The sequence below is a fragment of the Phycodurus eques genome, chromosome 12, assembly GCF_024500275.1.
Source record: "Phycodurus eques isolate BA_2022a chromosome 12, UOR_Pequ_1.1, whole genome shotgun sequence".
In the NCBI taxonomy this organism is placed as follows: Eukaryota; Metazoa; Chordata; class Actinopteri; order Syngnathiformes; family Syngnathidae; genus Phycodurus; species Phycodurus eques.
Genome location: NC_084536.1, coordinates 23752013 through 23765769, shown reverse-complemented (window position 1 = coordinate 23765769; position 13757 = coordinate 23752013). Strand labels below are relative to the sequence as shown.

Genomic DNA, 13757 nt, shown 5'->3' with positions numbered 1-13757 from the left:
GAACTCACCCAATTGACTTGATATTCATTAATTAACAGTCAAAATACCATTTGTTAAAATAGTTATTTGGGACTGTTTCATCACGTCAAATGGTTAATATTTGCAAGTTTTAACTTGACTTCCTGTTTTAAGCTTGTTGCCTTTTATTTTGAAGGGTACACACCGGAACTCAGCATTTTGACATGAAAAGTAACTTCACACAGCACCGGTAATTTAAAAAAATAAATAAATGTTATGGGTGGAACCAAATGCTATCAAACGCTGATTCCTTTCCCGATTTTCACCAATGAGGCACAAGGTTAGTGTGTGTGCCACAGTGAGACAATATTTGTGAATTTTCTGCCAATTCATTGTGAGGTAAAGTCGCTACGGTAAAGTTTTAGCTCAGTGTTAAGGCCGATTTATACTCCCACGCTCGCACGGCCGACAACAACGACGCATTGGGCCGCGCGGCCCCGATGCCTCACTTAACGCGCACACAGCAAAAATTGTTGCTGCACATAGAATGCCGCGGAGATCATCTCTTATGATTGGTTAGTTTTGGTCACATCCTGTGATGACGTACTCAGCGTTAACCTTAGTTCCACATACCACCGATGCCTTCTTGGTCAATTTTGCAGCATAATTAAACGTATCATCTGGTCATCTAGGTCAATTTGTTCTAGCAGACACTGTTCCATGGTCACCATAGTTGTTGCTTTGTTCCTTGTTACGGAAAGGAAAGGAAAAACGGCTACGGGAAATGACCAAAAAATGCAGAGGAAACGCCACATTTTCAAAACAGCGAGCGGAGGTTGTGCTAGAGTATAAAGGCAAACTGCGCACGGGATAGCCGCAGTGACGTCAGCGCGGTCGCCGCCCGCGCTATTATAAAGAAGCCTTTAAGCCTTTTTTTCTGTCTCAGCTCTGACGTTGGTTTGAAGACTAAAATAAACGCTAAAAACCGTCAGTGCAAAAATGCAAGCAACCTTTTACCTTGTTAGCTGCCTCAATGTTGGCATGGACGTATTTTATTGTTTCACTCACCCAATTGACTGAGAGTTTACTTCACTGACGCTCCACGAAGTGTAGGCTGAGGCTCGGAGCGTGTCAGATGCTACACATCGTGAAAGCCTCCTTTGCATAATATAATCTTGTTCCAAGTGTTGCACTGAAGTGACTGGTCATTCATTTTACAAAGAGACACCAAATACTTTTAATTTGAATGATTCCAGGAGAATCGGAACGTTGGTCTCTTTTCTCGATTCTCAATGCCCAACCACAGTCCTCGTTGACCCGTGACCAAAGCAAGGGAATGGAAACTTAGGTCCGTGTTTTAATGATCATGAAGCGTCAAACCCCTCCACCACAATCAGGCTCAGCGAGGGGGACAACTTTTCTAAAACATTTAAAATAAAAACAAAACGACAGCTTGCCCCAAAATTATGTTCAATCGCTAATTTAAATATCTTGAAAATCACAAATTTATTAATGTGTTATCGAATAGAATGAGGGAAAACACAGTGGTGGGTGCTACACATCCGTGCAAGCCTCATGTCACCCCAAACAATTGTATCCCGTTGTTTTGCACTCTGACGTCAACACAACAGCTATAGCACCCAAAAATTATGTTCAGTCGCTTATCTAATATGCTGGGAAAAAATGCTAATATATCACGCTGTATTGATTAAAATGCTACGAAAAAATCACTACGATAACATCCATGCATATCAAAGTCCAGCCTTGTATATCAAAGTCTGCAAGCCGTGAACATCAGTCACGGTCAGCCGAATCCCATGACCAAACAAAAAGCATTTAATTTGTCACAAAATTGAACGCTTGTGTAACGTCTTCATCCAAAAGCTTTTTTCAAGCGCTCAAGCCTGATAAAATAGTTTGAACACTGCGCCGTGCTGGCAGGTGTCCAACGTGTTGACAGTCACCCATGCCCATCAAAGTCGGCGGTGATATGTCACTGTTGAAACAAAAACTTAATTTCAACAAAACAAGCAGACACAAATTCATGTTTCATCCATTACTGTCTAAAACAGACATCCAAACTTTGAATGTCAATTACACCGCAGGCTTACTTGTGAGCTAACCAAGTACATTTACTTGGATGGGGAAATCAGACCTGCCTCTCGTGCTTACGTCACAGCTCAAGTAGGGTTTCTACCGAAATGTGGGCTAAGATCTGTTTAAAACCATCAGAAGATAAACCTAAAGTAAATACTGTCCTTTATTTTGTGAAGCTTTGTTTTTCTCTGCCTCAGTAGCCAGCCACTGATGCCGCTCTTGTCTGCCTTTTGTGATGATGCACATGCGCTGTAGCGGTAATCTGGATTGGCCATGATATAACCAGAAAAGATGCGTCAGCAACCGAGCCCAAACGTTTGAGCATATCACCAAACATACTTAAGAGGAATGCTACGCAAAACCTGCGAGACAGAACGTGCCTTTCATGGCAGAACGACAGTGCTACACTAGCTTTTAAAAAGGAAGCACATTGATCCCTGATTCAATATCTGAGAAACAGAGACAGCCATCTCAGTCAGCTATTTGGCTAGTGAGCTGCTAATATTACCCATAGTGACGCTACTTGCTTAAAGCTGTAAACGTTAACATTATCTTAAAGCTAACAATGACTGTTTTATTAGCCGAAGAACACAGATTATGTGATTGATGTAATTTACAGTACATCCACAGATTGCCGACAGTAAATTAGATTTGTTTCCAGTTAGGGTTGGACTTTGCCAAGATTGTCCTTTATCACCGATTGTGTTCATAATAGTTATGGACAGAATGTCTAGGCATGGCTGAAGTGTTAAGGGTTTCTGGTTTGGAGGCCTCAGTATTACATCTCTGCTTTCCTGGGATAAGAATCAGCATCTCTACATCTAAGACCATGGTACTTAGTCGGACAAGGGTCTCCAGGTTGGGGATGAGGTCCTGGCCCAAGTGGAGGAGTTCAAGTATCTTGGGGAGATCGACAGGCTGATCAGTGCAGCTTCTGCAGTGCTACGGACTCTTTATCGGTCCGTCGTGGTGAAGAAGGACCTGGTTCCATTGATATGCTTTTGAAAATGATTCCGTTACATCAAAATCCAAAAGTAGTCTGCTCTTCAGTGGTTAGTTATCAGTAAATTATTACGTATTTAAGTTATTTCAGTGATTGTGGGTTTTTCTTTCATTACAAGAGGGATAACAACAATTTCTTTCCATGTGTAATTGTCTTTCTGTTTTATTATACAGTATGTATTTTTCAGGTTAAAGCGAGAATCCGCTTGTTCTGTCCCCCCACCCCTTCAATGGAGTTCAGCATTATAACAAAGTTAGTTGTCCCTCTCTTTAATATGGCCTAGACAATGCATGTTGTGCCACATTTTTATTATGGTTTGAAGAACAGCCGGTAGGGAAAAAAAGATGGATTCTTTGCAAAAGGTAATTCTTGTAATTTCCCTATCATTACTAAGTTTTGTGGCAGCATTGCTCGGTGCTGAATTTGTATTTCACTTGAGGCACCTCGCTGGGCGGCTTAAATAAGTATTTAACACGTCACCATTTTTCTCACTACATATATTTCCAAAGGTGCTATTGATGTGAAAATCTCACCAGATGTTGGGAACAACCCAAGTAATCCATACATACAAAGAAAGTAGAACAAATAAGATCAGAAATTAAGTTGTGTGTAATAATGTGAAATGGTGAATTAGCGGTTCCTATGTCTAAACATTTAGAAATTCCATCATGGTGCCATATTGAAGTTATACATGTTAAAACTCGGGCAAAATTTTTAGACATCTCGTCTTTGTTGTTAAATGCTTTGTCTTAGATGAAAGACATCAAAGTCAGCACCAAAGCGATGGTCTTGAGACAGGTCTTTGCTCTTACCCATCATTGACTCACACCTTGGCAATGAGATCTTTTTGGAGGCCATCAATTAGGACTGAACCATCTAATATTCATCTGGATTGCTCTTTGATTATTGATAGATATAGGTGTTGTCTTGGCTTTCTATGCCTTTTTGCAACTCCCTTTCTTCGTATATTCAATACTTTTTCCCTGTGTCATTTCACATTATGACACGCAACTTCATTTCTCATCTTATTTGTTCTACTTTCTTGGTATGTATGGATTACATGGATTGTTCCCAACATCTGGTGAACATTTCTTGTAAATAGCACCTTTGGAAATATACTGAGGAAAATGGTGACGTGAAATACTTATTACAGCCGCTTTATGTCCTCGGGTATATGGATCTGAAGCGTGGACTTTGTGGCAGTTATTTTGTTTTTATATCGGAGCCTGTCTGCGTTTGTGATGAAGATAAAAATATCCCATGCAGTAAATTGCAGATAAATTAAGTCATTCCCAGTTATTGCTACTGTTTGTGCTTCGTATGCTTTACATCAGGCACCTTGTTGGGCGGCTATAGTTCCTTGGAGGATATATATATATATGTATTTTTTGTAAAGCTTTATATGAGCCTTGTAAGAAGTGTAGACTTAATTCGTGGCAGTTATTGTTCCTTTTTTACATCGAACTCTGTCTGCATTTGTGATGAGGTTATCAGACAGGAATATACCAGGCAGTAAAATGCTCACAGAGTGCGTCATTCCCTATTATTGCTACCGTTTGTATATTTTCCGTCAGGCAATCTTGTTGGGCAACTAAGGCCTCGGAAAGACTTTGAGTTTAGTTGTTATTTTCATTTACACAGTAATTATTATTTTCTGCCACAAAACTCAAAATAACGTTTCGTCAGCTTTTTACAACCGCGCTCCACTATGTCATTTACGGTGCCCCACTAATCAGGCCAGCATGGGAAATCAATTGGGCATTCGCTAAAATTCACCAAAAATAAAAAATACAGCGAGATGATAAAGAAAGGAGCTGACAGGCTTAATCGGCATTGTGTTATCTCTTCTCGTAGTGGCTTGGGGGAAATGAAAAAAGTGGATTCCAGGTTTAATTAAACTTCAATTTATTCAGCATGATTAATTTGCATTTTGTTGTTAATTTTTTAAAGGAATGTAAGCAAGATTTTTTTCAGTAATAACAGTTCTGCTTAACAGTGTGCTGGAGAAGCTGAGGTCTATGGTAACAATGAATGAAAACTTGAAAATTCAAGAACAGGAGTTCCGTACACATTGTCGAGTAAGTAGATTACCAAAACACATTATTCAGCTATCCTCCCATATTCAGTGCAGTAGAAACAGTATTGGTCCCCTTCTCAAATTATGATTATTTTTTGCATACCTAGTTTCCCCACTTTAATTTTTAAGATCATCAAACAAATGTAAATTGACAAAAATGACCCAAGTAAACATAAAATTGAGGGTTTTCTAGCATTAATTGCCTTTTGCAGGTCATGCCACAACATTTCAATCGGATTCAAGTCCGAACTTTGACTAGGCCTCTCCAAAACCTTGATTTATTTTTTTTAAGCCATTCAGAAGTTGAATTGCTTGTGTGTTTTGGATCGGTGTCCTGCTGGAGAAACCAAGCGCCCTTCAGTTTGAGGTCAGTAACTGATAACAAAGCATTTTCCTTCGGGATGTTCTGGAAAAGAGCAGAATTCATGGTTCCATCAATCATAGCAAATCATCCAGGTCCTGAAATAATAAAGCAGCCCAAGACTATCGCACAACCACCACCATAGCTGACGGTTAGTATGATGGTTTCTTTTCTGAAATCCTGTTGCATTTACGCCAGCTGTAACGAGACACACACCTTCCAAAAAGTTAAACATTAATCTCATCAGTCCATAGGTTAACCAATGTTCCATATTTTCTCCATTTATGGATAATGGCTCTAACCATGGTTCTCTGGAGTCCTACAGCTTTGCAACTCCCTCCAGATGTCAATTACTTTATTTCTCATGCGTTCCTGAATTTCTTTGGATCATGGCCTTTTATTGTATTTTATTTTTGAGGTGCTTTTGCCAGCTTAATTTTGCCAAACATACTCTATTTATGCAATGTCTTAATTGAACAGGTCTGGGGATAATCAGCCTTTGGTGTGGTCTGTGAAAATGAACCAAAAGTGTGATTACCCACAGTTAACTCATGAGTGGGGTCATTACTTTTTCACACTGGGCCTGGTAGCTTTGAATATGTTTTTTTCCTTAATAGATCAAATCAAAGTTTAAAAACTGCATTTTCGGTTTACTTGGGTTATCTTTGTCTGATATTTACATTTGCTTGATGATCTTAAACATTAAAGCGGCGAAACTAAAAAATATAGAATTTGAGAGGCAATAATTTTTCATGGCATGGTACTTGACACAGTCTTGTGTAACTTTGTTATTGCAATACATTGGTATATTGGTTTTGTGATGCTATGTCCAGGATGAGATGATCCGTCTGCAAAAGAGTATTGACGAGTTAGGACCTGCATCTGGACTGGGTACAGGGGAGGACAAGGTATGTAGTGTACAAGAAGAAAGAAACCTACAAAATAAATAGACAAATAAAATTGGCTGCAATTACAAAATTATCAGAACCAATGAGCAATTAAAGGAGAAAATAACATAACGTTTATAAGCATTTACAGTCTTTCGGATCCTCGAGGTCTGAGAAGGCTTTCCACAGTCTCGGAACTGCTGGGGTAGAATGCCTATAACCCGTTGTGTGGAGTTCTTGGGGCTTAGAGGGTAACATGAATACTGTCATACTCAAATATGAAGCTCTCTGTTAACACTAGCCTATTAGTTTTTATTTTTTTTGTACACATGTTATAGACATAGAAGGTATCAAAGGAAACCGTTAACCCACAGTACGGTCCATACCTTAGTTTTTGGGCCCCTTTTTCTTTGTATTTTGAGCATGAAAAGAAAAACTTTTTATCCCTCAAATTTCTCTTTATTCTGCTTGTGAGCAAAAGTTGCATTTTGTATACTACTGAATACAATACAGTTCCCTCCAAAGGTATTGGAGCAGGAAGGACAAGTCCTTTGTTTTGTTTTTTTGTATACTGAAGACATTTGGGTTTCAGATCAAAAGATCTGAGACAAAAGTTCAGAATTGCAGCTTTTATTTCATGGTATTTACATCTAGATGTGTTAAACAACTCCAGGACAGAGCACCTATTGTTTAAAGCCACTGACTTTTCAAGTGAGCAAAAGTATTGGAACTTGACTGACAAGTATTTCTGGTTGCTCAGATGTTGACTTTTAGATTGATTGCTTAAACATTAGATAGTTCTTGTTTTGGCTTTGTGTTTCACTTGAACCCACGTGAAAACTGCATTTGCTGTTTAGCAAACTTGAATACCAGAGAGCTGTCTATGGGAGAAAATCAGAATCATATTTATTTGCCAAGTATGTCAAAAAACACACAAGGAATTTGTCTCCGGTAGTTGGAGCCACTCTAGTATGACAACGGACAGTCAATTGACAGAGAATACTTTTGAGACATAAAGACATTGAGAAAAACAGTCACTGAGCAATAAAAGGTTGCTTGTAATCTGGTAATAATCTGGTAAAAAAATCTGGTTTCTTTGTGACAATTGTGCAAAAAGATGTTCTCTAGCAGTGAGAGCTGTTCGAATGCCTAATAGAGCAGTTGTCCAGTGCAATGGCCATTGTGCAAAGGGCGCCGAGACTTCAAGAAATGTATGCAGTTTAAAGTGACTAATGGTGCGATAATCTGGGACAATGTCATTCTGCAAATGTTGTAGATACTACTAAGTCGATTGTGCAAATGGTGCAGATGTACATGAATGGCCAGTGTTGGTCAACAACAGACATGCAAATAGTGGAGCGTGGCGAGACTACTACAGTGAGTGCACGAGTAATGTATAATTGGCCCAACAGAAATGTGACAACAAACTCAAGACAAAAAAAATGGCAGCATGTTGCAATGGAATTGTAAGTTAACTGTTTAAGAAGTTAATGGAAAGCTGTCTGTTAGTTTTAGTTTGCATTGCATTGTTCGGTAGCGCCTACCTGCGGGAAGGAGCTGGAAGAGCTGGTGACCAGGATGTGGAGGGTCCAAGATTATTTTGCATGCGCTTTGTCTTAGTTCTGGCATCGTGCAAGTCCTCAAGGGTGGGTAGGGGGGTACTGACAATCTTTTCAGCTGTTTTGATTGTCCGTTGTCGGAGTTTGTCCTTTTTTGTAGCAGCACCAAACCAGACTGTGATGGAAGAACACAGGACTGATTCGATGACCGTTGTGTAGAGCTGTCTCAACAGCTCATGTAGCAGGCTGTGCTTCCTCAGATGCCGCAGGAAGTACATCCTCTGCTGGGCCTTTTTGAGGATGGAGTTGATGTTGAACTCCCACTTCAGGTCCTGAGAGACTGTAATTCCCAGGAACGTGAATGTCTTGACACAAGGCATTTAGGCAGCTTGAGGGGCAGCTGTGGCAAAGGATGCCACAATAATCTCTACAGTCTTGAGCGTGTTCAGCTCCAGGTTGTGTCGGCCGCACCACAGCTCCAGCTGCTCCACTACCTGTCGATACGCAGACTCGTCACAGTCTTTGATGAGACAGATGACTGTGGTGTCATCTGCAAACTTCAGGAGTTTGACAGCCTGGTGCATTGAGGTGCAGAGGAAGCAGAGAGAGGACACAACCTTTAGGCGCCCCGGTGCTGGTCGTGCGTGTAAATGAGGTGGTGTGTGGTTACCTGCTGTGTCCTGCCCGTCAGGAAGCTGTAAATCCACTGGCAGATGGCAGGCAAGACGCTGAGCTGGAGAAGCATGGAGGAGAGGAGTTTGGGGATGCAAGCCAAGCAAATCATTTTGAAGCCGAGAGAAGCTGGAAAATCGATCAGAGCTATTGCACAACCATTGGGCATAGCCAATACAACAATTTAGAATGTCCTGAAAAAGAAAGAAACGACTGGTGTACTGAGCAACAGACATCAAACAGGTCGACCAAAGGTATCAACAGCAGTTGATGACAGAAACATTGTGAGAGGTGTGAAGAAACACCCAAAGACAACAGTCAGTGACATCACTGCCGACCTCCACAGGGCAGGGTTGAAGGGATCACAATCCAGTGTTCTTTGAGAGAGGAAATATACAGGCCATACCACAAGATGCAAACCAATCATCACCAAAAAGAATCGGAAGGCCAGATTGGAATTTGCAAAGTACAGAGATGAGCCACAAAAGTTTTTTGGACCGATGAGACCAAGATTAACCTCTACCAAAGTGATGGAAAGGCCAAACTACGGCGAAAGAAAGGATCTGCTTTTGATCCAAAACACACAAGCTTATCCGTGAATCATGGTGGAGGTCATGGCATAGCTTGGGCTCACTAGTCTTAATTGATGATATAACTCATGATGGTAGCAGCAGAATGAATTCTGAAGTCAACACAACCATTTTGTCTGACAATTTACAGAAAAGTGCATCCAAACTAAAGGGAGAAGCTTAATCATGCAGCAAGACAATGGACCCAAAACACACTGCAAACACAACAAAGGACTTCATCAAGGGGAAAAAGTGGAAGGTCTTAAACTGGCCAAATCAATCATCGGACCTTAACCCAATAGAACCTCAATTTTACCTCCTGAAGAGGAGACTGAAGAGAGAAACACCCAGAAACAAACAACAAATGAAAGAGCCTGCATGAAAGGTCTGAAAAAGCATTTCAAATGAAGAATGCAACAGTCTGGTGAAGTCAATGGGTCGCAGGCTTGATGCAGTTATTGCAAAGATGGGTTATGCCACCAAATGTTATTCACTTCAATTTAATAATGTCGGTTCCAATACTTTTGCTCACTTGAAAAGTGGGTGGCTTCAAACAAAAGGTGCTCTGTCCTGAGTTTAGAAGCTGAATTTCTGAACTTTTGTCTCAGTCATCTTTTGATCTGAAACAGACATGTCTTCAGTATACAACAAAAGCAAAGGAATTGACCTTGCCGTTCCAATACCTTTGGAGGCGACTACACTTATTTCAAGTTCACCTTTATTTAAAAACAACTCTAACTCAAACTGCCTCTGATTCCTTGACTAGTTGTATACAAAACAGTAGTATAAAAAATCATTTTTTTCTACACTGCTTATCCTCACTAGGGACGTGGCTATGCTGGAGCCTATCCCAGTTAAATGTGGGCAGGAGGCAGGATTCACCCTGAACTGGTTGCCAGCCAATTGCAGGGCACAAATAACCATTCAAACTCATATTCATACCTACAGACTATTTAGAGTCTTCAATTAACCTACCATGCATGTTTTTGGGATGTGGGAGGAAACCGGAGTACCCAGAGAAAACCCACGCAGGCACGGGGAGAACATGCAAACTCCACACAGACGAGGCCAGTATTTGAACCCCGGTCCTCAGAACTATGAGGCAGTTGTGTTAACCAGTTGTCCACCATTCCGCCTATACTTTTTTACTTTTTATAGTTAGTATATTTTATGTGTTTTATAGTTTTATTTAGCTTTTTTATATATTATTAATTCTATATTTATTTATTATCTGAGGGCGCGGGTTCAATCCCCGGCCCCGCCTGTGTGGAGTTTGCAAGTTCTCCCCGTGTCTGCGTGGGTTTTCTCCGGACACTGCGGTTTGCTCCCACATCCCAAAAACATGCATTAATTGGAGACTCTAAATTGCCCGTAGGCATGACTGTGAGTGCGAATGGTTATTTGTTTCTATTTGCCCTGCGATTGGCTGGGAACCAGTTCAGGTTGTACCCCGCCTCCTGCCCGATGACAGCTGGGATAGGCTCCAGCACGCCCGCGACCCTAGTGAGGAAAAGCGGCTCAGAAAATGGATGGATGGATTTATACCGTCTTTTCTAGCATCGTGGGTCCTTGAGTTTAGTACTATTATTTCAATCCTCTATGTGCTACGCAAATTGTAGAATTGACAATAAAAGTGCATTGTACCAATTTCTGTCCCTCAATTTCTCCACTTGTCCTGGTGGACGTTTTACCACATCCATGAGCTGCACTATGAAGCCCGATAGGATTTATGCCATGGACTGGTTTTAAGGACTAATCCGGCTCCGGTTCTTCCTGTTGATCTCTGAATCAGAATCACACTGCTCTTTATTTGCCAAGTATGTCAAAAACACACAAGGATTTTGTCTCCGTTTGTTGGATGCACTCTAGTATGACAACAGACAAAAAAAAATGTTTTTGACAAAAAAATATATACTTTTGAGACATAAAAATGCACTATGGAGAGTCACTTAGCCTCTAGCAATTTAATGGCATGAGGGAAGAAGCTGTTGCAATGTCTGGTTGTTTTAGTTTGCATTCATTGATAGCGCCTACCTGAGGGAAGAAGCTGGGAGAGGTGGTGACCAGGATTTGGAGGGTCCAAGAGGTTTTTGCATGCTCTTGTCGTAGTTCTGGCAGCGTGCACGTCCTCAAGGGTTGGTACCTCCTGCTTGTCCATTGCAATCGGAGTTTGTCCTTTTTTGTGGCAGCACCAAACCAGTCTGTGATGGATGAACACAGGACTGATTCGATGATTGCTGTGTAGAACTGCCTCAACAGCTCCTGTGGCAGGCCATGCTTCCTCAGAAGCCGCAGGAAGTACATCCTCTGCTGGGCTTTTTTGAGGATGGAGTTGATTATGGTCTCCCACTTCAGGTCCTGAGAGACTGTAATTCCAAGGAATTTGGTTTTAATGGTTGACACAGGGCAGTTTGACAGCTGTGGTGAAGGAGGCTTCCTGAAGTCGACGATCATCTCTCCAGTCGAGAGTGTGTTCAGCTCCAGGTTGTGTTGGCCGGACCGATGCTCTAGCTGCTCCAATTCCCTTTGATATGCAGACTCATCACAGTCTTTGATGAGGCCAACGATTGTGGTGTCGTCTGCAAACTTAAGAGTTTGACAGCTGGGTGCGTTGAGGTGCAGTCATTCGTGTAGAGAGAGAAGAGCAGCGGAGTGAGGACACATCCTTTGGGGCCCTCCGGTGGTGATGGTGCGTGTGGATGAGGAGGTGGCCCCCAGCCTCATCTGCTTTGTCCTGCCCATCAGGAAGCTGTGAATCCACCGGCAGATGGCAGGCAAGACGGTGAGCTGGAGAATTCGCCACAAGGTCACTCAAGACTAGACCCTGACAAATTACCAATTATAGTGCATCTCCGATAGCATGGTCAATATGCAGCCAATGTATTAACTTTTTTTGATGCGCTGAGATTCTGTCAGACTGTTCCTGTGTGCCTCTGTCTGATTCTGTCCAAGTGCCTTGGCCCTCCCCCGTACACCCAAACACAGACCAGCGAAGTGAAGAGAAACTGCTTTTTTTAACTGCATGGTAAGCTCTGAATTTGTAAAACAATGTAGCACTACACTACTGTGCCCCATGACAATAACTTCCTTGCGGAAACATGCTGTTAGGGCATGTCAAGGAGAGCACTCTAGTTTTTAGTTCTTTTAGTTCATTCAAGTTCTTCTAGTTTTAGAAGAGTGTATTACAGCCTTTTAACATAATCTAAGTCTGTGGTTCACAACTGTTGTCACCCTGGGATCTGCATTTCCTATTGCTGCAGAGTCACAACCTATTTTTATGGAAATTAAGAACAAGAAAGCATTTATTTATAAGAAAAACGTGAAATAGATTTAATTTTCTACTAGCTGTCCGGGACCCACCCAAAATTAGTCCATAACCTACAGTGGGGCAAAAAGTATTTAGCCAGCCACCAGTTGTGCAATTTCTCCCACTTAAAAAGATGAGAGAGAGGCCTGTAATTTTCATCATAGGTATACCTCACCTATGAGAGACAAAATGAGGGGGGGGGGGAATCCATAAAATCACATTGTCTGATTTTTAAATAATTTATTAGCAAATTATGGTGGAAAATAAGTATTTAGTCAATAACAAAAGTTCATCTCAATACTTTATCAAGTGTTTTCTGTAAGTCCTCACAAGGTTTTTCACACACTGTTGCTGGTATTTTGGCCCATTCCTCCATGCAGATCTCCTCTAGAGCAGTGATGTTTTGGGGCTGTCGCTGGGCAACACAGACTTTCAACTCCCTCCAAAGATTTTCTATGGGGTTGATATCTGGAGACTGCCTAGGCCACTCCAGGACCTTGAAATGCTTCTTACGAAGCCACTCCTTTGATCCCCGGGTGTGTTTGGGATCATTGTCATGCTGAAAGACCCAGCCATGTTTCATCTTCAATGCCCTTGCTGATGAAAGGAGGTTTTCACTCAAAATCTCATGATACATTGCCCTATACATTCTTTCCTTTACACGGATCAGTCATCCTGGTCCCTTTGCAGAAAAGCAGCCCCAAAGCATGTTGCCTCTCTCATCTTTTTAAGTGGGAGAACTTGCACAACTGGTGACTAAGTAAATACTCTTTTGTCCCACTGTATGTTTGGGTCCCGACCGACCAGTTGAAAATCACTGGTCTATGTTGCATCTTTGTGAAATAAATGACAGGAAAAGACATATGCAGCTGTATTCCCATGTCCATTTTAAATTTATGTCCGTGTAAAATGTAGAAAATTGGATCTCATTTTTATTCCATTTCACAATTCAGTGCTATTTGGTGTTGGTGTTTCACATTAAAATATCAACAAAATACATTCAAGTATGTGATTATAAGTGCACAAAATGTGAGTAGTTGAAGGGGTCTGAATACTTTTGAAAGATACTGCACATACAGCAATAACATCAAGAACTTTTGATGTAGTTGGAGAGTTTGCCAGTAGGTGGCATAGGACAAGTACAGGAAATCATACAAGGAAAGAGGTTTGCTAAGAAGTTGGACACTGAAAGGACTGAGGAGAGGAGAAAGGAATAAATGGAGATGCGACGTAGGGGGAAGGTAGAGGTGTCAAAGGCCAAACAAGA

General features: G+C 41.3%; 1 protein-coding gene across 2 annotated transcripts in view; it reads left to right on the top strand.

Annotated features, from left to right (window-relative positions):
* Positions 1-13757, top strand: part of ccdc93 (coiled-coil domain containing 93) — an 89831-nt gene that overhangs the window by 57376 nt on the left and 18698 nt on the right. For both annotated transcript variants that reach the window (XM_061692086.1, XM_061692087.1), the window contains exons 15-16: positions 5055-5136; positions 6330-6404. In XM_061692086.1, coding sequence (XP_061548070.1) covers positions 5055-5136; positions 6330-6404 — 157 coding nt within the window. The remainder of the gene's footprint in view (positions 1-5054; positions 5137-6329; positions 6405-13757) is intronic.